The sequence below is a fragment of the Leptinotarsa decemlineata genome, unplaced genomic scaffold (genome assembly GCF_025532065.1).
Source record: "Leptinotarsa decemlineata unplaced genomic scaffold, Ldec_3_MD MMD2_P_RNA_scaffold_7, whole genome shotgun sequence".
Taxonomy (NCBI): domain Eukaryota; kingdom Metazoa; phylum Arthropoda; class Insecta; order Coleoptera; family Chrysomelidae; genus Leptinotarsa; species Leptinotarsa decemlineata.
In genome coordinates, this window is record NW_027412534.1 from 956,712 (window position 1) to 982,832 (window position 26,121).

Here is a 26,121-nt window from a genome sequence, read left to right on the forward strand (position 1 = left end):
TGTATTTTGCACATTTTCTAATTGTTGTTCATACTTATGGTAGTAGGGACTCCAAGATGATGGTGTTATACTCTATGATAGGGCGTACTAAAGAGCAATATAATACTTTGGTTGTGAATGGAGAAAGATTGGTTGATGATCTCACAATAAAGCCGAGCATTTTTAGAGCTCTAATAGAAACAGAATTCACATGGTTGTTGAAACAAAGCTTGGCATCTAACAATATACCGAAATCCTTACACTCTTCTTTACATTCCAACATTTCATCATTCAAAAAATATTTAAATTTGATTGGTCATCGAGACCTACTGAACATCATTGAGTAGCATTTCTTTGTGTTGAGATAAAGACAGTTTGCTTCACACCAATCAGAAATGGAGTTTATATCACTCTGAAGAAGATTAGCATCATGGACACTTTCTACAACCTTGAAAATTTTCAGGTCATCGGAAAATAACAAGATTTTTGAATTAGTGATATTTGAGCTAATGTCATTGATAAAAAGGCAGAACAACAAAGGGCCACAATGTGATCCCTGTGGTACACCTGATTTTACAAAAAGAGGCTCTGAAACTGTACTATTCACTCTAACTGATTGAGAGCGTCCAATTAGATAACTGCTTATCCAATCTAGAATGTTACTGGAGAAACCAATGGCAGATAATTTTTTTATCAATAAGTTATGGCTGACCCTATCAAAAGCTTTTGAGAAATCAGTGTAGATAGCATCTACCTGCACAGACCTCTCAAGTGCTTGTGTTATATAGTGCTGATAAACCAATCTTTCAACACTGGAATATTTCCGGAACAATTGAAAACGTCAGTAATAGTACCATTACATAAAGGAGGTGACCCTAATGATCCCTCTAACTATCGTCCAATCGCACTTATTCCTGCTATTGCTAAGCTCATTGAAAAATTGGCGAAAGTAAGAATCATAAACTTTCTCAACAAACATAATATCATCAGCAATTCACAATTTGGTTTCCAAAATAATAAAAATACAATCGATGCCGTTTTTAACCTACTATATGATATCTATACTGAAATCAATGAGGGTGAGGTAGTTGCGGCAGTGTTCTGTGATTTCTCCAAGGCTTTCGATTGTGTTGATCATAGAATACTGCTGCAGAAGCTGAACTATTATGGTTTTAGGGGACTTTCATACCAGTGGATTGAGTCCTATTTATTAAATAGAAATCAAATTGTCAAGTCTACAGAATCTTCCTCATTAGAAACAATTAGATCTGGCGTTCCACAAGGGTCTGTCCTAGGTCCAGTTCTTTTTCTATTATATATAAATGATTTGACAAGTATACATATATCCGGTAGATTCACTTTATTCGCCGATGATACTACCATCATCTGGCACAGTCCGTCTCTCCAGAATTAAAATAAAATAATCATTGAAGATATATCCAAAATTTCCAAATGGTGTGAGTGTAATATACTTTCTTTTAATATTAAAAAACAAATCTAATTACTTTCAAATGTACGCTTAATGATATCAATATTGGAGTAAGTAGCATTGAAAGTAAGGGATATACTAAATACTTAGGACTATTTATTGATGGTAAGCTAAAATTTGATGAACATATTTCAGCATTAAGGAAAAACATATCATCTGGGTGTTTTGCTGTTAAATTGGTAGCCAAGGAATTAGACTTGCATTCGGCAAAATTGATTTATTATTCTTTAATCGAATCCCGCTTGCGCTACGGTATTGCATTCTGGGGAAGCTGCAGTAGTTATCTCTTTAATAGTATTCTGGTTTTACAGAAACGTGCTATACGATATATGTCCAAAGCTAATTATCGCGACTCTTGCAAACCTTTATTCAAACAATTCGGAATTCTAACAGTAATGGCTTTATACATTTTTGAAACTGTTACATTAATAAAGAAACATATTGACAGATTTGGGTCACCCCAAGTTCATTACACTACTAGACAAGACAATAATATTATACTTCCGAGACCGACTTCCACTTTATTTAAAGATTCATTCATTTACAATGGATGCAAAATATTCAATCATTTACCTGATGGAATTAAAGACATTATACCTCTTAAGCAGTTCAGAAAAGCTGTAAAAAATATTTTGGTTGTTAGACCGTATTACCACCTTGAGGAATATTTCAGTGACACGCTATCATAGTTGTATTATTCCTACTCCAAAATTCTTAGTAATAATTCATTTTTAAATATTCGTAAAGCGATATTGTGGTTTAAGTATATGATTCATAATTTCACACATTGTTATCCAGATTGATATACATACATATATATATATATATATATATATATATATATATATATATATATATATATATATATATATATATATATATATATATATATATATTTTCTCTCTTGTAAAAATTGACTCAGGCTTAGGACTTTATTGTGTTTTTAATGTATGTACTATGCATGTGTGTGTCTGTTGGTGTGTGTGTACACACACCTTGTACTGATTTTAATATTTTATATGTATTATTTTGTACTATTTTTAAGCTTTGTAACCATTATTTATCATGTATACAATAAAGCATATTCTCTCTCTCTCTCTCTCACAATAAGTTTGATGCTGTGGAACGTCCGGATGTAAATCCATGTTGCTCTTGTAAGATCAAGGGTCTACAGACATTCATTAATATTTTGGCAACAAGCTGATCTAAAACTTTTGGAATAGTTGATTGAATACATATTCCCCTATAGTTTTCAACTTTTTCTTTCGATCCACTTTTATGAATAGGGCAGATGAAGCTCCGTTTCCAAAGATCAGGGAACGTGCCACTGGTCAGTGATTTATTGAATAAAATGAAAAGAGGAGTTGATAAAGTATATACACACTGTTTAAGGAAAAATTCAGGTAATGGCAGAGCCATAGAAACAATCATGTTTTGTGATTTTTCCTTATTCATCATGAGTTTGTTGACACTGAACCAGTGCTCCGCTTTTTCTTGTATTTCCATAGACTTATCAACAAGAGCTGAATAATTCATAGAAGGGTTTATCAAGGATGTATCGTCAGTAAATAGTACACTGTGACATGGCTTCATATAGTTGTAAAAATCATTGACGTAAATAACGAATAAAAGCGGGCCCAAAACCGATCCCTGCGGTACACCTAGGTCAATCGGCCTCAGCTCAGAAAATGTATTGTTATAAAAAACTCTTTGGAAATGAGTATTCAGGTGAGTTTCAATCAAACCCAAAGGAGTGCCTCTTACACCATAATATGGCAGTTTTTCGAGTAAAATGCTGTGGGAAACACAGTCAAAGGCCTTTGACAGGTCCAATAGTGTGACCCTCACAAACTTCCCGGCCTCAAGTCCCTCAACTATGTCTCCAACAACACTCATAGTAGCATCGGTGGTAGAGCAGTTTTCGCAAAAATAAAATTGATAACTCCAAAAAAAATTGTTGATTTGGAAATATTTCGTGAGTCTTTTCTTGATTTATTTTTCAATGATTTTTTAAACGATACTTATAATAGAAATAGGTCTGTAGTTATCGACAATCTCTTTGTCACCTTTCTTGTGGAGAGGTATCACTTTTGAATATATGTTATGTTAGATGTTAGGAAAATTACCTGATTCAAAGATTAGATTTATCAAGTTGGTAAATGGGACAAGAATAATTTCCTGAGTTTCCTTAATAATTCGACTATTTATTCCATTGATTTCCGGACAAGCTGAATTTTTCAAAGATGTACTGATTTTTTGTACTTCATCACATGTAAGAGGAGTTAAAAAGAATGAGAGCCAGGAGAGGGATAATTTCTAAGTTCACCAATTCAGAGATAGGTAGATTAGGTAGAGAATTTACGATATTGGCCGCTATACTTGAGAAAAAATTATTAAAGTCATTTTCAGTTAATTTCTCTGAGAAACACCTTTGTTTCGTCTTCTTTCTGTACACCATTAGTACACTTCATTAGTAGACCAAACAGTGCATCACAAATCTATATTGTTGTCTGTAATGAAGTGATTCTTCGTATAATCAAGATTGAACTTCCTTATAGATGAGTTATTCAATCTTGATTTTCATTTCAGAAATTATAAGTTTAGTGGGTGACATGCATAATTGTTTGAATGAGATGATAACACGATTCCATGTCAGAGACAACCAACTGCCAGGGGAGAATATTACCGGAAGTCCTCTTAAGTTATGTTTCATTGTGAAGCAGTCAATAAGAGATGCTGCAGTAGGTGAGTAAATTCATTTTCTTGACTAGCAGGAAAGCTAGAATCAAAATGTGTTCTATTAACCAATAATAAAAAATCTCTCGTAATTCAAATATGCCTATGTATTCATATATTTTTTTCACAAACACAGCTGGTGCAAAGTTATTACTTCTCTGTGATGTTTTTTCAAAGAGGAAGAAGGAGTTGACGAGATATGAAAGGCACGAAATAATCCGTTATGCAAAGTCAAGGTTTCCAGTATTTTTAACACAACTCACAAGATTCACCAAAGTTTTGAAAAATACTCTCAATTCCTTGTCACCTGCCCAGAGGATGGATATTGCTACATTTTTAGTACCAGAGGTAAATAAATATTATAGTTTTTTTTATATTTGACTTTCCTAACTTTGACGTTCATGAATTGTATTTGATGTGATGAAAACTTTTTCTACTGAAGGGTCGAAAGTAAAATATAGAAATTATGTTTATAGGTGAATTTACTGTCTATCAATTGATACCCGCTCCGCACAGTTCGATAAACAATACACACAAGTTTCGGAATATAATTTATACAAATCAAAACGTGTCTGACGACTGTACCGTGTGTATAAGAAAATGAATATTTCGAAATAAAGTTTTAGAACATTCATCTCGCCCAACTACCTACGCAGTAGTTTCTGGTTAAGGCCTGCCTGAAAACAACTACATTCCCGGCTAATGCCACGCTGGGTATTGAATTTTATCCGAGAGACATTTATGAGGTGGTATACCTGGCAAATCCAATGAGTTTCTGAAACTCTGTAGGCAGTGAGAGAAGGCTTATTGTGTAAGAGAGACATCCCTACTCCGTGCTGTTAACTGAGTGAGAAGTGACACCGGTAGATGCCTGGGCGGGAATAACTGATCTATGATCAGGGTTAAAAATGATTGAATTACCAAAATGGCTATTAAAAATTGGGGTTGGTGATAAATGGGTAGAAATTGAGGGTTATATATATATGAAAACAAAAAATTTTGTCCAAAAAATTAAAAATGTTTGGGGTGGAACACCCTTATCACGTAGTGATATATTTCAGTGATATTTTAGTGATATTTTTCATATCACAGTGATATGAAAAATAAAGTGAAACCTATTCTCAGACATACAGAATATAAATATAAAATTTCTTGAAAATCGGTCCAGCCGTTTCCGAGGAGTATGGCAATTAACATTGTGACACAAGAATTGAAATCAATATATGATTTTCATGGAATATATAAAATCGAGAAAAGTTGATGCAGTCAAGCTGCCGGAGAAATAATTCCATTAAAATCAAAAGATAAATAGATAAGTACTATAGATACTACTATTTAAATATTCGCAATTTGAGAGCCACCGATAGATAGCTGTTTCAGCCTATTGGGCATCGTCAGTACTGGGCAGGCGGTCCTCGATTGAAGACAAAATGAGAAAAACCAAGAGAGTACTTGATAAAAATAGCTGCGTAAACGTAAGCGAAACATAAGTGGAACCACCTATTGGTGTGACATCTAAGTCAACTTGCCAAGTTTGTATGTCAGTGTTAGTTGTTTGACCAATCAACCGACCACTGCGGTAGCAGAAATTTGGGAAGCTAACCTGAATTGCCATCGGAAAACGAATCCATATATTTCTAGAAATGATGTCAAATCGACAAAGGTTAATGCAGTCAAACTGCTGGAAAATAATTCCATGAAAATCAAAACACAAAAAGATGAGTACTTTCTGATTATTCCCACATTGATTTCAATTTAAGAGCCACCGGTAGACAGCTGTTTCAGCCTATTGGGCATCGTTAGTATATATATATATATATATATATATATATATATATATATATATATATAACAATGTAGGTTTTCACGGATGGTAGAATATGATGTGTTGTTTTTCCGGGTGTACACAATAGTACACAACGGATGAACACCCGGAAAAACAACACATCATATATATATATATATATATATATATATATATATATATATATATATATATATACACACACACATCGGAAAAGTCTAGGGATATTTTTATAACATACTGAATATCATAAATATAAATGCATGAGGTCGTTTAATTTCGATTAAATTGGTACATTCGACCACCCTGTAGATTTCTATGGGTTGAACAAAGCCTGCAAAAACGGTAACTAATCTTCTATCAAGTTTTTTACAAACTGTAGGTTTTCGGCTAAAATGAATAATCTGAAAGTTTCGAGTTTGTACATTCAATGCAGTTCTTGCTCAGCAATTAAACTGGAAATATTGTGCTTTAACATGGAACGCCATCACTTACCATTGGCTGAGATGAATAGAGCTGTAGGGCTTCTTCAAGGTGGCATGCGACAAAATGATGTAGCTCTCCTTTTGGGGGTCTCCCAAAGTGTTATCAGTCGATTATGACGGCCTTTCCGTAAAACTGGCAGTCCAGCCGAATAACATCCAGGGCGAGGACGCGCTACAACTGCATTCAAAACCGATTTTTGGTCTTAACTGCAAGAAGACAACCGACAATAACAGCACCTGAGTTGGTTAACGTGTTGCAGCAGACGCACCAGGTAACCATTGGTCGTGATACTGTCAGAAATCGACTGCATGAAGCAGATCTCCACAACAGAAGGCCACTTAGATGTCCACCTTTGTCGAGAGGCAATCGCGGTAGAAGATTAGAGTGGTGTCAAGAACATCAAAACTAGGATGCAAATGATTGGGCCACAGTTTTGCTTAAAGAGGAATCCAGATTTGGATTTCATCCAGATTCTCGTCGAGTAAGACTGTGGAGACGACCTGGAAATAATGAACGTTTGAGACTCGTCCAGGAAGTCCACACATACAGAGGTGGTACAGTAATGCTATGGGGCGGAATCATGATCGGCGGCAGAATCGATCTCGTTTTTCCAAATCGCTCCCTCACAGCTCGACAGTACCTCGACACCATTCTTCTACCTATCGTCCGTCCGTTTGCTGGTGCTGTTGGTGAAAACTTCCACCTAATGCTCGTCCACATGTCGCGCGTCTAGTGACTGACTGGCTCACCAACGAAGGAGTTGATGTATTGTAATGGCCAGCACAATCACCGGACCTGAATCCCATCGAGCATGTGTGGGACATGCTTCAACGAAGAATTACTCCGCATATGGGGAACATTCACGCAACGTTTCAATTGAGAGAGCTTTTAATCGCTGAATGGGCAAATGTACCTCAACAAGACATTGACAATCTCATTTTGTCGATGTACGAGAGATGTAGGGCCGTAATAAACCAGCGTGGAGGCCATACTTTGTACTGATTCCAATTTTTTTTGTATTATGATTTTTTTCGGGGTGCCAAAGAAGAGCCATATTTTTTTTTAGTTTTGCTTATATGCGCACTTAGTATTTTTGACCATTTAATGAATTTTGTTGTAAGTTACATTCGTTTAATAATCACCCGTCAACTTTTTTTCCCTTAAGCGATCTAAAAAAAAAAAATATTGCCATTTTTAAAAATATCCCTAGACTTTTCCGATGTGTGTATATATATACAGAGATAATGTTATTGAGTGTGTATGATATAAATCAAAAACGAGAAAATTTGTGGACAGAACACTCAAAACATGGAGACAAACCATGGACACGTGTTTCTGGCTATTGGCCTCATCAGCGCGGTGCAGCCAATTGCAAGGATGGACAACAACTGGTTACCAAAAATGAAAAACTTCACATATGTGCTAACCGCACATTTGTGGTTTCAATTAGAAGACCTAGCATTCCCAGGCATCATCTAACATCACCACGTAGGCAGCTATAGCAACCTGCGTGATTTCCGGGTCCAGGATATAAATACAGAGATAAATATGTTATTGAGTGTGTATGATATAAATCAAAAAAGGGAAAATTTGTGGACAGAACACTCAAAAAATGGAGGCAAACCGCGGACACGTGTTCCTAGCTATTGGCCTCATCAGCGCGGTGCAGCCAATTGCAAAGATGGACAACAACTGGTTACCAAAAATGAAAAACTTCACATATGCACGGTGTCACCAACAGGAGCTAACCGCACATTTGTGGTTTCAATTAGAAGACTTAGCATTCCCAGGCATAATCTGACATCACCACGTAGGCAGCTATAGCAACCTGCGTGACTTCCGGGTCCAGGATATAAATACAGAGATAAATATGTTATTGAGTGTGTATGATATAAATCAAAAAAGGGGAAAATTTGTGGACAGAACACTCAAAAAATGGAGGCCAGCCGCGGACACGTGTTCCTAGCTATTGGCCTCATCAGCGCGGTGCAGCCAATTGCAAGGATGGACAACAACTGGTTACCAAAAATAAAAAACTTCACATATGCACGGTGTCACCAACAGGAGCTAACCGCCCATTTGTGGTTTCAATTAGAAGACCCAGCATTCCCAGGCATCATCTAACATCACCACGTAGGCAGCTATAGCTACCTGCGTGACTTCCGGGTCCAGGATATAGATACATAGATAAATATGTTATTGAATGTGTATGATATAAATCAAAAAAGGGGAAAGTTTGTGGACAGAACACTCAAAAAATGGAGGCAAACCGCGGACACGTGTTCCTTGCTATTGGCCTCATCAGCGCGGTGCAGCCAATTGCAAGGATGGACAACAACTGGTTACCAAAAATAAAAAACTTCACATATGCACGGTGTCACCAACAGGAGCTAACCGCCCATTTGTGGTTTCAATTAGAAGACCCAGCATTCCCAGGCATCATCTAACATCACCACGTAGACAGCTATAGCTACCTGCGTGACTTCCGGGTCCAGGATATAGATACAGAGATAAATATGTTATTGAGTGTGTATGATATAAATCAAAAAGGGGAAAATTTGTGGACAGAACACTAAAAAAATGGAGGCAAACCGCGGACACGTGTTCCTTGCTATTGGCCTCATCAGCGCGGTGCAGCCAATTGCAAGGATGGACAACAACTGGTTACCAAAAATGAAAAACTTCACATATGCACGGTGTCACCAACAGGAGCTAACCGCACATTTGTGGTTTCAATTAGAAGACCCAGCATTCCCAGGCATCATCTAACATCACCACGTAGGCAGCTATAGCTACCTGCGTGACTTCCGGGTCCAGGATATAGATACAGAGATAAATATGTTATTGAATGTGTATGATATAAATCAAAAAAGGGGAAAGTTTGTGGACAGAACACTCAAAAAATGGAGGCAAACCGCGGACACGTGTTCCTTGCTATTGGCCTCATCAGCGCGGTGCAGCCAATTGCAAGGATGGACAACTGGTTACCAAAAATGAAAAACTTCACATATGCACGGTGTCACCAACAGGAGCTAACCGCACATTTGTGGTTTCAATTAGAAGACTTAGCATTCCCAGGCATAATCTGACATCACCACGTAGGCAGCTACAGCAACCTGCGTGACTTCCGGGTCCAGGATATAAATACAGAGATAAATATGTTATTGAGTGTGTATGATATAAATCAAAAAGGGGAAAATTTGTGGACAGAACACTAAAAAAATGGAGGCAAACCGCGGACACGTTTTTCTGGTTATTGGCCTCATCAGCGCGGTCTCTCAGTCAAAAAATCAAAACTCTGCTCCACTTTCCCAAGCTTTCGCCTCTAATGGGAAGCTTCTGTGATAATAGCATTTTTTGTAACTGGGTACTCCTGTTGGAAATAAATCGCTTTTTTTTTCTTCAGGGCAGTAAAAATGAGTGAAAAACAATAAGTTGAACATATAAATTGATGAAGAAAGTTAAACATGTTCAAGATATTTGCAAAAAACAAACTACATTTTTATTCTACACCCTATTCCGAATAGAATGACATGTCGTTCAAATTTTTGGGGGACGGAGCAAAAAGTATGACCTGAAAGGCACTTGTGCACTAAACTATAATATAAATGGAATGGTATCATAATGAATCAATTATTGATTTAATAACATCATGTAGATTAGAAGATTGTAATCAATAATTATTGACAAAGAGCATTTCAAACCTCTAATAGAAAAGTTCCCATGCAGATTATTTCAATTGAATTTTTCTGCAGATCGAAATAATTCTGGACACCTTATCTATGTTAACTGCGCATTTTGAAAAGGCTTTACAACAAATGATTCAGGGACTCTTCACACCAGATTCTGCCAGAGGTGGAAGTGTCGGAGACACGATTTCGAAAACTGTGAAGAAACTTCTTCATATCAGGGAGCTGACAAAACTCAATTCTCTCCACGAACATATAACTTTTACTCTTGGTTTGATACTTCATAAAAAGTAAGAAAATTTTATTTATGTTCTATACTTTTTACTAAACATGATAATGAAACAGTTTTGACAGAATTAACTTGACTGTAGACGAGTTTTGCTATACACTAACGTTTTTTGTAAAGTTGAATGTGTGAAAATGGTTTAGTGTATTAATTTACATCAAGTAACGGGTCAGTGTATTGATAATTGAAAACCTTTTGATCTATACTAAAACCAATAATGATTGAGAGTAGAAGTAAGCCCAGTTGACAGCAAATCGGGGGCGTGCTTATTAATTTTTGAGAGGGTTAAGAATGAAAGAAAAATTCTTAGTACAATTAGTTAAAATATTCATACACATTTTTTATTTATTTCATTAAAACTTTGCAATATCGTAATTTACCTAATCGTTGTAGTCATTAGGTGGGCCTTATGAAAACGGAGTAATAATCGTGGTAATTATAGTAGGTACCAAATAAATTAACAATATTAATAAAAAACACAATATATATATATATATATATATATATATATATATATATATATATATATATATATATAACTTTTTTTCACTATTGGGTTGCAGCAATTGATAAGTGAACTTTTTATAACTATTCTCAAGCTTTCGAGTAACTTAAACTCATCGTCAGGGGTACTAGAAAATACAAATTACAAATTTTTGATAATATAATATAAATGTAAATGTACAAATTTTCGTCTAATCTTCAACCTCAGATTCGTCACTGTTGCTACCGCTATCATCAAAGTGAATTATGATTGGTTCAATATTGTGTTCAATACGGTTGTCTACGTCCCACATTTTTTGCTCCTCTTTTAAAATATGCTGCATGCATTTCTTCCAGTCTTTTGCAGAAACAGTTCGAATAGCTTCTTGTAGGTGATGTTGCACGTCCACTAATTTAAATGTTCTGTTTTCTCGTGCCACATATCCTTTTACTTGCGCCCAGATTAATTCTATTGGGTTTAATTCGCAGTGGTATGGTGGTAACCTTAAAACTGTAATTCCACGACTTAACGCCATTTCATCCACTGCGAATTTTTTATATTTGTCTGTGTGTAATCAGACGACTACCTTTTCCAGATGGCTGTTTTAACCCAACTGACAAACCTTCAATAAAGGCTTGTCGTGCACTTGTTATATTACCATCCTGCCATACTTTTTTGACCGTATGTCCCTGGTTAACCCATGTCTCGTCCATGGAGTACAATTTTTTTTTGAGCTTCCGAAATTTGTCAATTTTTATTAGATAGTTTCTTCTCCATGCTATTATTTCTTGACGTTCAATGACAATGCTTTTCCTGTCAACTTTTCCGTACGTAAATTTCATTTCGTGTACAAGTTTCCTAAAAGTTTTTTTACCCATTTTTGGGACCAATTCATGATCGCTAAGTGCCTCCAGAACTGTTTGTAGTGTGGGCAGCTCATTTCTGAAAAAGAAACTGTGAATAGTTCTGCGTATACTGGTTTTGGCTTCTTCATCAACTGTGATTTTTTTTCGTCAACTACTAGTTTTTGGCGTTTGTACGTCCCCATGAATTTCTGCTTCTCTTAGTATTTTGTAACTCGATGATTTTGGTACACCGGTATAATCAGAGCACATATCAACTAATTTATCTTTTGTAATTGTGGAACTTAATGATGAAGAAATACCCGGTTGGTTATTCGGAGGTACACACGTACAATTACAGCACATATGCACAAAGTCATCTTTTGGTGGCTGATGATCTCTTTCAAGACAGTGAAATACTCGCAGTACAATTTGTTTTTCTCTTACTGACCGAGACTCCGACCGTTTTACCTTTTTCGACGTGGAAGGCCCGACCATGTCTCCCATTTTTTGAGTAGTTTGAGAACGGTGTAGAAATATAATTATGTAACGCTTAAACACTTACTAGCACTATTATTTTCACCAATTGTTATCACAACACGTCGATTGCTGACTAAGTTAACTGTAAAACGTACAATTCACTCTGTATAATTCACAAACCAATGATACGCTCATGGCTGCAAGTACATTAGTGAGGACTGCAACGATGAGATGGAAGTTACGGTAAAGTGACAAAGACAGAAATATCGTTGCGTACAGCGTTGCCACTAGTTGTAATAAATATCTAACACTATACAGAAAATAATGAATTTTAACTGATCAGTAATCAGGAGGTGTATAAGTATTACTCATTACAAGCTCATAACTGATTTTTGTCATAAATAATACCTTTTAATCGTACTAGTATTGTGTATTATCTATAATTTGCCACAATCTACAACTCTACTGCTTACTATATTTTGATTCTGCTATAAACTGGTAACGTAAAATTTAGATATGACAACGCGCTTTACTCTCAATCATTATTGGTTTTACTATAAATCAGAATATTTGACATTCAAAACTATTCGAATGAGATGGTTTATAGTTCCAGGTATAATACAGCAAGCGCCAAACGTGATGGCGAGCCCGACCCCATGCTCACAAACTCATTTTTAATGTAACCCCTACTACAGCTCTTACAAGACATACAACTACTCTGTACAGAGACGTATCATTACTTGTCCTCCAATGCTGTTGGTGACTGGCATTGTTGTTTCTAAAAAATGTTATCGCCTCACAAGTTTATTTCTGAATAAGTGTATCATGTGTATTAATTGGCGCGGTTAGATTTTGGCGCCCCGTGGCGGCCATTTTGTTTTGGTAACATCTGTCAAATCTTTTGTTTATTATTCAGTTGTTTATGCCAAATCATCATGACAAGCTACACGATTGAACAGCACGTTCAAATGATAAAACTTTATTATCAAAATGAGTGTTCGTTAACGCAAACGTTGCACGCATTGCGCCCATTGCGCCCATTTTACGGTAGACGTGGTGGCCCTTCACAGTCGACTCTTCAACGTTTGGTGGCCAAATTTGAGACGACCGGTTCAGTAAACAATCAGCCAACACCCGTACGTTCAAGGAACGCAAGATCGGCCAAGAACATCGCCGCGGTCCGTGAAAGTGTACAGCAGAACCCGAGGCAGTATATTCCTCGCCGTGCACAAGAACTCGGCCTTTCGCAGACTTCAACTTGGCGAATTTTGCGTTGGGACTTGGGTCTACACCCGTACAAGATCCAACTTACCCAGGAGCTCAAAGTTCATGACCATAAACAACGTCGTTTGTTCGCTGACTGGGCTTTGAATCGTTTGGAGGAGGACCCCAATTTTGGCCGAAAAATCATCTTTAGTGACGAGGCGCATTTTTGGATGAATGGCTGTGTTAACAAGCAAAATTGCCGTTTATGGGCCGATACCAACCCACGCGAGGTTCACCAGGTGATAATGCATCCTCAAAAAGTTACCGTTTGGTGTGGATTTTGGGCCGGCGGCGTAATTGGTCCGTACTTTTTTGAAAACGACGTTAGTGAGGCGGTCACCGTCGACAGCGAGCGCTACAGAACGATGATAACTAATTTCTTATGGCCCAAATTGAATCATATGAACCTAGACGACATGTGGTTCCAGCAGGACGGCGCTACGTGGCACATAGCAAACGCCACGATTGACATTTTATATGAACGATTTGAGGGTAAGGTTATCTCTCGCAGGGGTGATGTGAATTGGCCACCAAGGTCATGCGATTTGACCCCGCTAGACTTTTTCCTGTGCGGTTTATTGAAGTCGCAGGTCTATGCAAATAAATCACAATCGACCGATGCCCAAAAGGTGAACATAACACAGGCCATCGCTTAAATTCAGCCGGATCTATGCGGAAGAGTCATTGAAAATTGGACCACTCGGATCCGTGCCACCGTAAGAAGCCGAGGCGGGCACTTGAATGATGTCATATTCCACACTTAATGGCATATATGCGTCTTTCAAATAAAAAATAATTTTGTCAATACCTCACACACAGCTTGTTTTATTCCATTTCAACATCTACCCGCCCTTATTGAAAAACCCTTTATAACATTTTGATGCACTGTACTACTCACTACCTATAATACTGAATAAAATATGAAAGGAAATTACAAATAAGTCGTGTTCTATTTGTTGTAGTAATTAAAACTAATTATAGGTACGACTCTGGCCGGCAAAGGGCTTATCTTAATCCAATAGTAATTTAGTTGCAGCGTCTATACCTGCACGATCGCTCGCTATCACGTTTGGCGCTTGATATACAATATTTATTATATGTACCTGATTCGTCTAGCTTCTTGGTGTTTTGAATCTGAATAATTGAAAAGATTAGCTGAAATATAACAATTATAATAAACTGAAATTACAATGAAATAAAATACAAGTAACAACCAAAGAAAAAGAACTATCAATACGAGATGAAAATTAAAGAAATTATTAACAAGAATTGAAATTTAAAAAAATTGTAAACCAAGTTAGTTCACGACGTTTCGATTGTTAGCATCCACAATTGTCTTTGGGTGGTAACTGGACTTATTCTTTCTCTGACTATTTATAGGTCATTCGAGAGCTCTCACCTATCCCCTCTTCACTCTCTCTGCTTCATCGGTTTTAGCTGGAGCTGACCGTTAGGCGGGAGTTGGTCGTGTTCCGCTTAATTAGAGGTTTCCATACGTTGCGTATCTCTACGCTAGCTTGGCTAAATGTGCTGTTGGACAACATATATGCGGCTTTTTTGAATTTTCTCCTAAACCAGTGTTCCTCTTTGTGGATCATTTCAGCTTGAGCCCACTTGATGTTATGTTGATGAGTCCAAGCATCTTCTGCTATTTCTGATTTGCTGGTTTCTCCTCGCTGTGTGTGTTTCTAGTGCTCGGCAATGCGAACTCTCAATGACCTCTTAGTTTCACCGATCTATAATTCTCTGCACTCGCAGGGTATCTGGTAAATGCAATTCTTGGAATCGCTGTCCGCGTTTGGTGGCCTAGTTTTCGTGAGGCCACTGCGTATAGTGTTCCCATATCTGAAGCATGTTCTGGTGTTATACTTGGACCCAATCTTTCCTATTCTTTCCGACAATCCTCTGATGTAGGAAAGTACAAGTAATTGTTGTGGCGGCTTCTTTTCCTTGTGAAGCTCTTGCGGTTTTCTAGCTAAAGCCTGTTCCACCATCACCGTTGGAGGTCATTTTTGATGATGTCTAGTTCCTTTTCGAGACCTTCTTTTGTATTACAGAGCCCGAAAGCACGGCCTAGTAGAGTCTTGATGATTCACCTCTCAGTCGTTTGATGATGGTTGAATTCCTGGTTCAGATACTGTCCTGTGTGAGTGGGTTTTCGATATACAGAAATTTCCCATTTAGTGTCCGTCCTCTTCACCAATACGTCTAAGAAAGGCAATTCGTTATGGACTTCCTTCTCCATTATGAAAGTGATGGAAGGACTTACGTTGTTGATGTGCTTCAGGAAGGTGTCTAGTTCTGCATTCCCATAGTTCCATATTATGAAGGTATCGTCTACGTATCTCAACCAGACTCGTGGCTTCTTATGGGCTTCTTCAATGGCCAAAGTTTCAAACCACTCCATGTATAAATTGGCTATAACCAGTGAAAGTGGCGATCCCATTGGCAGTCCCTCATCTTGCGTAAAGAATTCGTCCTTCAGTTGGAAGTAGCAGTTTCGTACACAGCATCCTAGTAATTCCATGATTACTTGTATCGGTAAGTTTGTTCTATCTTTCAGGTTCCCATCTTTGGATAGCTTCCTCTGTATGATTTGAAGTGCTTCTTCGATAGGGACGTTAGTGTAGAGACTTTCCACGTCTGTCACCTCATTAGATCACTTCGTACCGCACTGTCAACTAGACTTCTCAATCTGGGTGTGGGTAGTGTTTATATATGGTAATCGAAGGCGGTAGAAAATTCGCCGAAATTTTATAGAAGTCGGTAGAATATCCGCGAAATGTCGGTCGAACTGAGCGCGCTCTTAGCCACGTCACAATTGGTTTATGGCTACCAGTGGCGGCCGGCGTTATTTTCTCAAGGGCATGATTTACAACATTATATTGAATTGTAACTCCTTTCTTTGAAGATTCTCAACTCGCTATACAATCATGAAGCAGTAGAAAGTCAAAGTTCTTAGTGAAATAGTGAATCTGCGGAAGCAACTTTTTGATGAAAAAAATATTTTGATTTGAATTGAAGGGATATATTTTTAGGAGAGAATAATTTTTTGGGATGATCTACATATCTTTGTATGTATAGAGTTGATTTTTTGAAACTGATTGCCTCCTTCCTTTCCTTGGAAGATTCCCACATTTTTTTGTATAAAGATGGAGAAGGAGAAAGCTAAAATTCTTTTTTTCAAAAAATGTTTTGGATTCTGCAAATGGAACCGAAACAACAGATTTGTAATGAATAATAATAATAAAATAGGTTAAATAAGTTTTTTTATACCAAAGTACATTTGATTTTTGCTTTCCCATTTAGCTACAAATAACTTCGCAGGAATGGAAAAAAACTCATCATCAAACACAAACGAATAGTTGAATGTCAAAGCTCTGGACCAAAAACGTTGGAGATGAAATGTTTTCAGTTATCTTAATGTTCAAAACTATACCAAATTCTTTGTTTTTGATTCATTAGTCTTTTTTAAAACGTTGTAACAGATATCCCACAAGGATTAATGTATTTGTTCATATTCATTTCTTCAGAGAATCCTTTCTTCAGATGACTTTCTCTCAAAAAGTTCGTTCGATAGCAAGAAATTTAGATCAACTCATAGAAGAACTACCAGTATTTGTTATAAGGCTAGAAGAAACTGCTTCCGCATTTGAAGAGAAATTAGAGTGGAGAGATTTCAAATTCTGTTTCAAAGTGGGGATTAGCAAAGTGGTGAGTATTCTCAAATTAAAAAGGGGAAGTTTTCATTATGATGCAATAAATAATGTCAGTAGTTCAAATGTCAATACATACTTATTTAAATGATAGTTTTTTTATGATATTTTCACTCAAAACTTTACAGAACTTTACTAGTTCGGACTTCCGTTGTCCAATAAAATTCTCTGAAAGAACAAATGAAATTAAAATGAATTGCTAAAAATATCAATCGGTACTATTATTCTCGCTACATCTAGAACGTCAGCGAATACCGTACCTTCGCGCGCTCTTAGCTACGTCACAATTGGTTTATGGCTACCAGTGGCGGCCGGCGTTATTTTCCCTAGGGCATGACTTACAACACTACCCCCTTCCCTGAGGTTGTTCGCCCTGAACAACATTCCAAGAGGGGACATCACCACCCATATAAGGACTCAGCCTCTCTTAAGTAGGTGCTTTCTCAGGTTTCCTGTCCGTATCCCTGGACAAAGGACCCTTACAGCTTGCTACCCTCCGGGTCAGAGGGAATCCGCAGCGGCGGGAGGTAGGGGAGCTTACCTCCCCATCAGAGCTGTCCATAAAGGAGTCTTTGCCCGCTACCATATCGAGTCTGGTGGAAAGTTCTTTTCCTATTAACTGGGCATCCTCAGTAATCATTTTCAAGGCCGGCCATTCTTTCCGAAGTTACTGGAAATCCTCTTCAAACTTTTTGTCGACTCCTTCAAGCTTTTTTCAAGCTCATCTTCAAACTTTCTGCTGACTCCTTCAAACTCCTCAAATTTCCTTTCAATCTCATCAAGCTTCCCATCGACTACTTTTTCCAAACCTTCCTTTGTTGCTTGAGAAGTTTTTGAATCTTCAAATAAATGAAAGTACATCTTATTGTCTTTTTCTTGTTTCTCCTGGATATTTACTGATAATTGACGATATTCCTCCCTGTTTCTTTCTTGTTTTTCCAGAATATCCAGTAATAATTCATGGTCTTCCTTTTGGCATAATCGTTCTTCCTCTCTCCTTTATTCTTTCAAAGCCTTAAACACTTTCTTGGGCTCTATTACGTCCTCCTGTTTGTCTGTTAACTTACATGAAGATAAAAAAAATAATGAATAGTTTTGTAGGGTTAAGTGGCATGGCAAGTAGTGTGCTTGCTCTTGAACAACTTGCAGGGTCGTACAGATCGTTGGAAAATTGCATACACAATAAACGTGCCCAATGGGCGCCAAGTAGTTTTGCGTTGCTTTGGCTGACTATGTCTGAAGAGAGAAACCACTAAAGAACGACAGACTCATTTCACAAAATTTTCATCCACTGTAATGACAAATTAACAAAGACTTCCGAAAGTTACGTATACTTATATAATCAAGGAAATAGGTATTCGGAAATCGCTGAACGACATTTGTTAAGTGTGAAAGTATGTCCAACAATTTCTTAATTAAATCTAAAGAAATGAACTTTAAATGTTCAAGCCCGTCTCGGATATACCTACACAGTAGGTTGAGTGGACTGACGCCTATCAGAAAACAACTACTCCCCTGGCTAATACCACGAAGGGCGTTGGATTGTATCCGACAGACGTCAGTGCAGGAATCTTCACAGAAAATTTCCTGCATATGCAATTGGCAATACAACTGAAAGAGTCGACCTTCAATTTTGGAACAGGTACACTTGCAGACCGGTTTCGGGCTCATTGGCCACTCGTCAGTGCAAGATACAAGTCAATGATATTCCATAATTGAAAATCGGAATTCTTTCAGAGTATTTCATTCATCTTCCTAAGTTGGAGCGAACAACAAAATGTTACTCCATCTAGTGGATGAGGTATTAACCAACTGCATATCCTAAATTTGCCCGATTCCTCTGAATAAGGAAAAAACATTTTCTTATTAGTCAGTGGGCTATGCGTGAAGACTGGTAGTAAACAAATCTAAAGAAATGAACTTTAAACGTTCAAGACAGTTTCGGATATAGAAGAACTTTATTTCCAAATATGCAAGCCTAATATAAACATAATTAATGTACTTTATCTAAATATAATACATAAAAATAAAAATAAATTAGTCTATTATAACCTAATAACAAAAAATCACAAAAAAGAAAAAAAAACTATATCGCACATATTCTACATAGGATACACGTTTACATACACACATCGGAAAAGTCTACGGATATTTTTAAAAATGGCAATAATTTCTTTTTAGATCGCTTTAGGGAAAAAAAGTTGACGGGTGATTATTAAACGAATGTAACTTACAACAAAATTTATTAAATGGTCAAAAATACTGAGTGCGCATATAAGCAAAACTAAAAAAAAAAATATGGCTCTTCTTTGGCACCCCGAAAAAAAATCATAATACAAAAAAATTGGAATCAGTACAAAGTATGGTCTCCACGCTGGTTTATTACGGCCCTACATCTATCATGCATCGACAAAATGAGATTGTCAATGTCTTGTTGAGGTACATTTGCCCATTCAACGATTAAAAGCTCTCACAATTGAAACGTTGTGTGAATGTTCCCCATATGCGGAGTAATTCTTCGTTGAAGCATGTCCAACACATGCTCGATGGGATTCAGGTCCGGTGATTGTGCTGGCCATGGCAATACATCAACTCCTTCGTTGGTGAGCCTGTCAGTCACTAGACGCGCGACATGTGGACGAGCATTATCGTGCATTAGGTGGAAGTTTTCACCAACAGCACCAGCAAACGGAAGGATGATAGGTAGAAGAATGGTGTCGAGGTACTGTCGAGCTGTGAGGGAGCGATTTGGAAAAACGAGATCGGTTCTGCCGCCGATCATGATTCCGCCCCATAGCATTACTGTGCCACCTCTGTATGTGTGGACTTCCTGGACGTGTCTCAAACGTTCATTATTTCCAGGTCGTCTCCACAGTCTTACTCGACGAGAATCTGGATGAAATCCAAATCTGGATTCGTCTGTAAACAAAACTGTGGCCCAATCATTTGCATCCCAGTTTTGATGTTTTTGACACCACTCTAATCTTCTACCGCGATTGCCTCTCGACAGAGATGGACATCTAAGTGGCCTTCTGTTGTGGAGATATGCTTCATGCAGTCGATTTCTGACAGTATCACGACCAATGGTTACCTGGTGCGTCTGCTGCAACACGTCAACCAACTCAGATGCTGTGATTGTCGGTTGTCTTCTTGCGGTTAAGACCAAAAATCGGTCTTGAACTGCAGTTGTAGCGCGTCCTCGCCCTGGATGTTGTTCGGCTGGACTGCCAGTTTCACGGAAACGCCTCCACAATCGACTGATAACACTTTGGGAGACCCCCAAACGAAGAGCTACATCATTTTGTCGCATGCCACCTTGAAGAAGCCCTACAGCTCTATTCATCTCAGCCAATGGTAAGTGATGGCGTTCCATGTTAAAGCACAATATTTCCAGTTTAATTGCTGAGCAAGAACTGCATAGAATGTACAAACTCGACACTTTCAGATTATTCATTTTAGCCGAAAACCTACAGTTTGTAGAAAACTTGATAAAAGATTAGTTACCGTTTTTGCAGGCTTTGTTCAACCCATAGAAATCTACAGTGTGGTCGAGTGTACCAATTTAATCGAAATTGAACGACCTCATGCATTTATTTTTATGATATTTAGTATGTTATAAAAATATCCCTAGACTTTTCCGATGTGTGTATTTACTTATATATTCATTCAAAACAAAGTCTTAGTTATTATATATTTTAAATATAAATTAGCTTCAATTCAGTTTTTCGTTATGAATGTTACCAAGTTCCTCTTGAATAGAGAAGAAGAGTTTTTTGTGTTATTTGGCAGTTTATTGAAACTGTCCAGACCTTTGAAAAATAACGAGGTCATACTGCTACGTGAATTTGTCCTTGGGATGTGAAAATTGATATTCGATCTAGTATCATGATGATGTACTTCACTATTTGTGATTATAAGGTTTACTAAGTATGTTGGTTGCAATTTATTTATTATTTTGAATATACATATCATAGTCTCGTTGAGAGACATTAAGCCACCTTAAACTACAGAGCATATTATGTACAGGTGTCATACTATTGCAGAGTAATATTATTCGCATTCCACGATTTTGTAATTTTTGTAATTGATTTAATTTGTTCTGATTCAAGAGATATAAGAGAGTCACGCAAAAATCGTAATGAGGTTTTATTATGCAATTATAGCACGTTATTTTGGCATACATTGATAATACAGATGCCACTGTAGAAAAAAAATACAGTTTCTTTGATATTTCGCTTATTATATAGTCAGCATGATCATTCAATAAAATTGTATTATCTACAATGAACCCTAGATACCTAATTTTAATTTTGACTGTGTTTCTCCCAATTTTATTTTGTTTATACTTTGTTGTAATGATCATCGCCTTAGTTTTAGTGATATTAAGTTTCAGTTTATTTATTCCAAGGTACAACTCAATATTTTTCAATGAATTATTCATCTGCAAATAAGTTAATCACATGATCACCATCTACGTAATTGATATCGTTATGTAAATTATAAATGGTAAAGGTCCTAATACACTACCTTGTGGAACTCCAAAATCATTCACTAACTCTTGTGAGTAGAACCTATTAATTTTTGTTATTTAACTCCGCGAACTGAGGTAACTTTTCATCCACTTCAAAACTACATCACCAATACCATAATATTTGAGCTTTTGGATTAATATATCTCTGTCTATTGTTTCGAATGCCGTCTTTAAATCCAAGATTGTACAAACAACGTAATTATCTCTATCAATTTTTTCTTTCCAATTTGTTATTGTGTACTGCAAGGCAGCCTCACACGAATGTTTTTTTCTGAAGCCTGACTGACAACCTAAAAGTAACCTGTTTTCATCAAAGTATACCTACACAGTAGGAAGAGGAATGAAAAACTGTGAATGAATTCCGATTTTCAGTTATGGAATATCATTGACTTTAGGTCGATGATGGCCACTATCTTACACTGACGGGTGGCTAATGAGCCCGAAACCGGTCCGCAAGTGTGCCCGTTCTAGAATTGAAGGTCGACTCTTTCAGTTGTATTGCCAATTGCATATGCAGGAAATTTTCTGTGAAGATTCCTGCACTGACGCCTGTCGGATACAATCCAACGCCCTTCGTGGTATTAGCCAGGGGAGTAGTTGTTTTCTTATAGGAGTCAGTCCATTCAACCTACTGTGTTGGCTTGAACGTTTAAAGTTCATTTCTTTAGATTTGTTTACTGCCAGGCTTCAACTATAGCCCACTGACTAATAAGAAAGGTATAATAAGTGTGGTGGACACCAAGACACAGCTATTTATTTACTTAGGTGTGGTCTGACTCTCAGTATGGCAGTATACATCATTTTATAGTGTATCAGCTGAATTGTATTGTTTCCAATAAACCTGAATTCTACAGCATAGCGTTCAGTAATCGACATATTATTTTTTCAGGAAGATGTGCTACATAAGCTCTCGGTTCATACAGAAAATCTTCAAGATGTTATGATCCAGTTATGTGATTTGGTGCAAAGAGATTCTTTTACTCAAACTCTACGATGTTTAGGTTTGTTGACTGCAACGGCATCAGCATACTCAAGTGATTCATCTCAAATGGAAGGAAGTCCATCCCATGCTAACCCAAAGCACCACAGTTATAAGGTAATGTCATGTTATTGTTGAAAGCAAGAAAAATAATTATAGAACGACTAGCAAAGAATATTACTGGAGTTGCGGAGTATCTAATTATCTGACTGAAGGGTTTGATGATAAATGGATAGGGAATAATGGGCCGGTGAGGTGGCCAGCAAGATCTCCAGACTTGTGTGTTATGGATACATTCTTATGGGGTACACTGATTGCTGTGATTTACTTTTGTCTTTACATTTTAGTTAATTAAAAAGGACACGATGTCTTATTTACCTCATACATAAGGTAAATGTCCATAAATCAGACACTTTAAGGAAGATAGTAGTACATTCAAGTCATTTACTTCAAGATGTAGGCATATCTGCTTCAACAGTCCACACAATCAAGAAATAGGTGTCCTTTATGATGAAATTCCACCAGAAATATGGAAATATTGAAGAAAATAAACATAGAATGCAATTTTTAAAAATGTTCTACATATGACTGCAATTCCGACAGGCAAATTCTGACTTTGTCCAAATATTCGACATTGAACTGTACATAAGTTCGACAGTGCCTTCGAATTCGACATGTTGAGGTGCATAAATCAGACAGAGAGTAAATAATGAAATATTATACTTATCCGTTTATCAGAAGAAAAATGTAATTCAACACAGAGCATTAGTTACATACAACAGATTATGAAAATAAGTTATTCCAAAATTCCTTGTGAATATTTGTTAACCTCTTCCACTTCAAAGAACCCTCTTTTGTTTACTTGTTTAGGTTTCTTGATTTTCTCAATGATTTCATGGAATTCATACCAAATCTCATCTTTTCCTTCTGGCCACTTCCATTGTCTCAGGCTACTAGTAGTCATTGTGCTGATGAAAGCTTTACCGTCTGCAATATTTTTTATGACTCCAGGATAATTTTTACCTTCATAGTTAACAATCTCCGCTAGTGGAAGCCTTTTCATTTTCATTTGGTCTATCTATGCAACTTGATTCATTATTATTCTTCTTAATATGCAACTGACGTCTAGTATTCTTCGGTTTAGGGGTGTTCTTCTTCTCTTCTCTCTTTCGTTTTCTATTTTTTTTTCTTCCATAGGCTTTTCTTTTTCGCCCTCTTTTTTCAAATAATATTCCTTCGATGCTTCAGAAGTTGTTACTGGAGGAATTTTTTCTTTCTTGTGTTTTACAGGCTTTTTAGATGTCGTTGCTTCTGGCCAAAATAAGGCTTTCTTGAATGGCGAAGGGATAACTATTTCTGAAAAAATAGTATTTGTAACATTTTCTGGAGACTTGCGTTCAGTTTCTTTTGTTTTTCGTAAGGTTGCTTGATTGCCTTTTTTATCTTCTGGTGTAACCTGAATATCGTTCAATATGATCCTATCCCCTGTATGAAATTGTGTGGTAACTAAGGACCCATTTTGCTCCCCAATGTTGTTTTCAAGTATTTCTTCCTCTGGTGTGCTTTCAACTATAGCCTCTTCGGTCACCTTATCTTCGGCAATGTCTTCTTTGTTTTTAAATATGTAATTTTTAATTGTGTTCTGTTCTTCCTGCATGTTAATTTCAGCTATAGTTTTCTCCTTTTCTCCATCTGTGGTAACATTTTTCTTCTTTTCTATATTATCATTATTGATTCCTTTTGTCATCCTCACTGCTAGACAAACCGATGTTTCGCCGTAAGATACTTGCCTTATCGGCTCTGTAAAGTTAAACCCAGGGAATCGTGCAGGAATTTGTTCACTGCCAATAAAATGTTAACAGTCATCGCACTTTTTATCTTAGAGACAGTTTGCCTTATTTATAAACATGAATCGAAGTTCAACTTTGCTACTCGTAATAGCAATTATACCTTTAGACTTCCCATCCCATTATAGGAAAAAACACTCAATTGGTTCATAATTATGACTTTTTGTCACGGAATGGGTTGCATGTCATCGATGACAGTATGTAAATAACATTCATTCGCTTATTTGATTAAATCCCAGCCATAGGACTCTTGTTTAAATTGAAAGGAGAGATTAATCTTTGAGAAAGAATGTTTTTGTCCTTCTTTATCCCCATCTTGATACAATGTTTATATGAAAATAGCTGTTTCGAGAGGGATTTGTTTCCAGTTTCTTCCAGAATTAATTTTTTGAAATTGATGGCTTCCTTCCTTTCTTTGGAAGATTCCCATATTTTTTTTTTATAAGTCAATCGATGTCCGCCATTGAGGATGACAGTGTTCCAAGTACGTGAATTTATTCCTCTTTCACATACTATTTACCTGAATAAATATTTGTTCCATCCTTTCAAAAGTAGGTGATAAAAGTTAGCTAACCCCCCCAAAACCTATGACTTCAGTGTTTACAAAGGTTCATCTAATTCAAACTATACTTAATACTAGTTACTGTAGATGAAAGATTAAAATGTACTTGAAAGGGCGTTTTAACATTTTGAAATTCAGATGAGCAAGTCTTTAATTGATGCAAGAAAGTGTTCTTATCAACAAATCTATCCTGAGCAATTTAGAGCTATTTTTCTTGATAAATCCCTTGTTCCTCCCTCTATGATTCTTTGTATTTTTACCGACAAATCACAAACACTACAGGAAAATCCTCAAGGTGCTCCCAGAGCGGTGCCTGTGCGAAAGTAGCGATTCACATTGGATTTGAATCGCTGGAGAATAATCCATTTGGAAAAACGTTCTTAGGAAGTTTATTCCACATAAACGCAGTTCTCCAGATCAAAGAGTTCTTAAACAGTGAAGTTCGAGGTGTACTGAGTTGAACCTCAAAACGATAAGCAGCCACAGTCCGTTACGTATTTCTGATATGGACCGCTCTTGGTGGAATCAAATGTGCAGTTCGGACTTCCATTGTCTAATATAATATAAATGAAAATTCTATTGAAACAACGATAAAAATAGAATAAAAACAACAATAAAAATTAATTGGCGCTCCGGGGCGACTTCATTGATTCCAGTGGCGCATTTGCTTTTTCAGCTGCAGGAAAACCCGGAAAAACCTGCAGCACCACATCATCTGAAGATCTTGATCTAACAATGTCCTCTCTCTTATAAAACAAAATGTAGGGTGTCTCCAGAGGCTCCAATAAACTCAATACATCGCCAGAACACTTAGTAACACGTCTATCGTCAAACTTAAACCAGTCCGTTTCGTCTTTGACCAAGGCGTAATAATGACCAAATTCAACGCCAGAACCACAGTGAACAATGACTGCATGAATATTATAATAGTGGTCTGCTAGGTTG

At 37.0% G+C, this 26,121-nt stretch overlaps 1 protein-coding gene across 2 annotated transcripts in view; it reads left to right on the forward strand.

The window, feature by feature from the left end:
• LOC111512527 (uncharacterized) overlaps positions 1-26,121 on the forward strand; it is a 110,579-nt gene that overhangs the window by 3,006 nt on the left and 81,452 nt on the right. For both annotated transcript variants that reach the window (XM_074170169.1, XM_074170168.1), the window contains exons 6-10: positions 4,058-4,213; positions 4,341-4,552; positions 10,250-10,473; positions 17,075-17,255; positions 22,678-22,884. In XM_074170169.1, coding sequence (XP_074026270.1) covers positions 4,058-4,213; positions 4,341-4,552; positions 10,250-10,473; positions 17,075-17,255; positions 22,678-22,884 — 980 coding nt within the window. The remainder of the gene's footprint in view (positions 1-4,057; positions 4,214-4,340; positions 4,553-10,249; positions 10,474-17,074; positions 17,256-22,677; positions 22,885-26,121) is intronic.